This window comes from Corvus brachyrhynchos, unplaced genomic scaffold (assembly GCF_000691975.1).
Source record: "Corvus brachyrhynchos isolate BGI_N302 unplaced genomic scaffold, ASM69197v1 scaffold216, whole genome shotgun sequence".
NCBI lineage: Eukaryota > Metazoa > Chordata > Aves > Passeriformes > Corvidae > Corvus > Corvus brachyrhynchos.
Window position 1 is genome coordinate 374,147 of NW_008238443.1, and position 3,816 is coordinate 377,962.

Here is a 3,816-nt window from a genome sequence, read left to right on the forward strand (position 1 = left end):
CAGGATATAGCCATAGCAACTGTCACTACTCTCCTCCGCACTGTTCCTGCTGCTGTTCCTGGTGATTCCTGATTCACTCCTATCTCTTCATTCCCACTCTCTCTCCCACCTCTGACATGTCTGCTCCTCTGGCACCTAAAGGTGAGGGACTGAGGTAGCTGGAACACTCTGTTTCTAAGCCTTGAAACCTCTGTCTTACAGGAATCTGCTTCCTGTCTGGAGGTCAGAGTGAAGAGGAGGCTTCTGTCAACCTGAATGCCATGAATCAGTCCCCTCTCCCTAAGCCTTGGAAACTGACCTTTTCCTACGGGAGAGCCCTGCAAGCCTCTGCCCTGGCTGCGTGGTTGGGCAAAACCGAGAACAAGAAGGCTGCACAGGAGGCCTTCCGCAAGCGGGCACAGGTACGAGGCTTCCCCCCAGCACAGAGAAGAGCTGCTCTCCGTGAAGGGACACATGTTGTCACCTCCCTAAGGCTCCTCTTGATCCCACCTCTCCTGGCATTTCATGTTCACCAGGGGCATTACTCTGTTATTTCTGCCTTGCTTGGTCGTTCTTTACTCCCTCTGGTTGTTCTTTCCACATCTGCCTTTCTTACTCCATGCTGATTGTTTCCCCCTCTTTTTTTTTTTCCCTTTTCAGATTAACAGTTTGGCTTGCAGGGGACAGTATGTCCTGTCTGGGAAGACTGACACAGCTGCCACACAGTCACTGTTCACTGCCAGCTACACCTACTGAAAGTGCAGGAACCTTCCTTCCTCCTGTCTCTTCTCACGTGGTGGAAGATGTTCAGAAATGAAAGAAAAACATAAAAATCTAATTTCCCTTACCCTACACCACAATGGAGATAAAATGGATTAGCTTCCTCTCCACCCTTCACTCCCACAATTTACCAAGGGGATATTCTTGTTTCATTTGCACATTGCAAGGAAAGGGAATTCTTTCCAAACACCAAACAACAGCTGCCAATGAATCATGAACCCACTCTCCCTCAATTTGAAACTCAGTCCCTGAAATAGCAGCCAGATTCAGTAGTTCCCTAGCAATTCAAGTAGCTACCTTTGCCCATTACCCCATTTTGCAGCCATAATCCTGAATTATAAAACCTGCATATTCAATCATGTCAATAAAACAGTAATTGAAAACTAATCTCTCCCTCACAACTCTTTTTGTTTTGTGTAAACTTTACATTATCTTTCAGTAGTCTTTGCAAAGATTAAGTCACCAAGTGTTACAGCTGGTGAGCTTGGGAAACACTGAGGATATCAAAGGGAAATAACCCAGTACTGACACAGCTGGAGAGGTTAATCCTACCAACAGAAGTCTGGCAGACACAAAAAAACCACTTGGAAGATGTACACAGCAAGCAGTGCTTGGGACACGGGCCACAGACAGACAACGCTACCTTCAAAACATCTCATGTCTCTGGAGAACCATCGCCGGTGAGATGAGGCTGCCACACACTGTGTTAGGCTTGCACAGGTTGAGTCAGGGCTGCCCTTACAAATCACCATTACACGCTGAGCAGGGGAAAGCCCGGCAGTCCGACTGCACCTCCACAGTCGGTGAGCGAGCTCCTCACCCGAGGGAAGCTAATCCCAAGCTGAGCTGCAAAGGCGTGCAGGCGGAGGCAAAGAAGAAGGAGAAACTCTCCATATCGGTTCCACAAGCACGTTTATCACAAATGAAAACTCCAGGGACGAAGAGCAGGTTTAACAGAGGGTCAAGGGGTTTTATACTCAGGGAAGAAAGGTGGGGACAAGGGTAACAGCCAGCCAGGTACAGCGATAGGCGTGGGGTTAGCAAGGAGGTACCCAATGGGAGTGACTTGTGGGAGGGGTCTACAACAGGAGGCCAATGGGGTGTCGAGTAGGGGGGAACTTTCTAGAACCTATGAATAAGCATATTGAATATGGCTATTTATTAATATTTACATAGTCAACATCTAACGCATAAAACAGGAAGAGAAAACGTGAACCAACCAACATCAAATAATCAAATTAGGAGAACAAAGGCTTGTGGGGCCATAACTACAGAGATGCTACACATCAGTACCTCGCCACCAGGACATGGGGTGCTGTGGGTCAGTGGATGTGGCTACAGCCACATGCACAGCAAAAAGGGTTGCCCTTACAAATCATCTTTACAGTGGCATTTTACACAACAATTAGCAAAACCATGTAGGAAGGCATCTTAGTGTACTTGTTGTGTAGCTTGTATAATGAGGCTGATGTTGCGAACCAGCAGTCTGACCTTTGGCACGTTGCTGTGTCCCTGTTAAAGGCATGAGCTTTGTTAGCTAAAGCACAGTCAGATGGCTGCCATGAAAAAAGGCATAAATGGCAAAAACAGCAGGCCAAGGTTATATAAGAATATTTGCCTGGCTACGTGCTACACCAATCAACTCACGAGACCTTGGAGCAGCTCCCTAAACAGCCAGGGCCAGGCGACCCAGAGGACCCCGTGTTCTTTCAAGGTCATCCCTCTCTGCTGGCTGCTCCTCTTGGCCACAGGGACTCTCTGCTCCTGCCAACAAATACAGGGAAAACAGGCAAAGTCACTGCCCTGTAACCCCCTCCCCGTGTCCCCTGCCTTAGTAACCAGTGTGTCACAGAGGCAATAAATAAATAGCCAAAAGCCTTCATGTGGATCCAGTCACTGCATAATTAAGGCCTGCATTTAGTCTCTCCTGACAATGAACGAAGAGCAAGTGGTTTGCCAAAAAACATTCCAGAGGCTGATGCTGGTGTCAGGAATAACACCTCTTTCCTGGTTCAGCTGTGGTCCTCTGGGTCTCCATGTACCTGCATTCAGTGAAATCTCTGCTCCTGATGAGCAGCATCCTACTGATACTCTGATCTAAGATCGATCTCAGAATTGTTTGCATTGGAAGTGACCTTAAAAATAATACTTTTCCAACTCATCCAGTTCCAACCACCCTGCCATGGGCAGGGACACCTTCCACTAGACCAGGTTGCTCAAAGCCCTGTACAACCTGGCCTTGATCACTTCCAGGGATGGGGCATCTAGAGCTTCTCTAGGCAAGTGTGCCAGGGCCTCACTGCTCTCACAGTAAAGAATTTATTTCAAATATTTACTCTTCCCTTTTCTAGGTTAAAACTGTCCCCCCTTGTCCTGTCACTATCTGTCTGCGTAGAAAGTCCCTCTCACTCTTTTTTATAAGCAAGCATCAGCATCACGATTGTTATTCCCTATTTATAAATTATAGTAAACGAAGGAATTAATGTTCATTGACTACAAGTTACCTAGTTTTTATAATAATTAGTAGTCTCCTGTTGGGTAGTGATTGTCTCACTTCTCATGCTGATTAGCCTGCATGCTCAGTCTTTCTCTTCTTTTCAGTCAGTGGTTTCTTGAGTGGGTGGCCGTCATCTGCCCCTGCTGGAATTACCTTTACCCCACTGGAGATGATTCAGCACGGTTGCTGCGTTGGCTTTATTAGTTTGTTCCTTGTCTAGGGGGTTCTGCCAAATGTCCTTGTGCCCATAAAATCTGCATTCTTTGTGTCCACCATCAGTGCTACGTCCTTCTTCCCAAGCCTTGCTCACCTCCCCTAGCTCACAGACCACGGAAGCCTGTCAAGGCCTACACCTCAACAAGGCCATTCTGACAAGAAGTGTGTTGCATTTCCAACACCTGGGCATCACTTAGAGCTTGTTGGCTACTTTCTGTTACGCGTACAAAATATCCCTTCCTGTCGATTAGGTCTGAAAGCACACAGAGGCCAAACATCAGAGAACATCCTTCCCGAAGGAAATTTTCACACATTCCGCGTTTCCGGGCAAGGGCGGGTGGGGG

At 47.4% G+C, this 3,816-nt stretch overlaps 1 protein-coding gene across 1 annotated transcript in view; it reads left to right on the forward strand.

The window, feature by feature from the left end:
* Positions 1 to 1,146, forward strand: part of ALDOB (aldolase, fructose-bisphosphate B) — a 10,145-nt gene extending 8,999 nt beyond the window's left edge. Inside the window, 3 exon segments of the mRNA XM_008635552.2 lie at positions 1 to 61; positions 202 to 401; positions 640 to 1,146. The exon segment at positions 1 to 61 is cut by the window's left edge and continues 25 nt beyond it. Of these exon segments, the coding sequence (XP_008633774.2) occupies positions 1 to 61; positions 202 to 401; positions 640 to 735 (357 nt within the window). The 3' untranslated portion in view covers positions 736 to 1,146.
* The last annotated feature ends 2,670 nt before the right edge of the window (positions 1,147 to 3,816 follow it).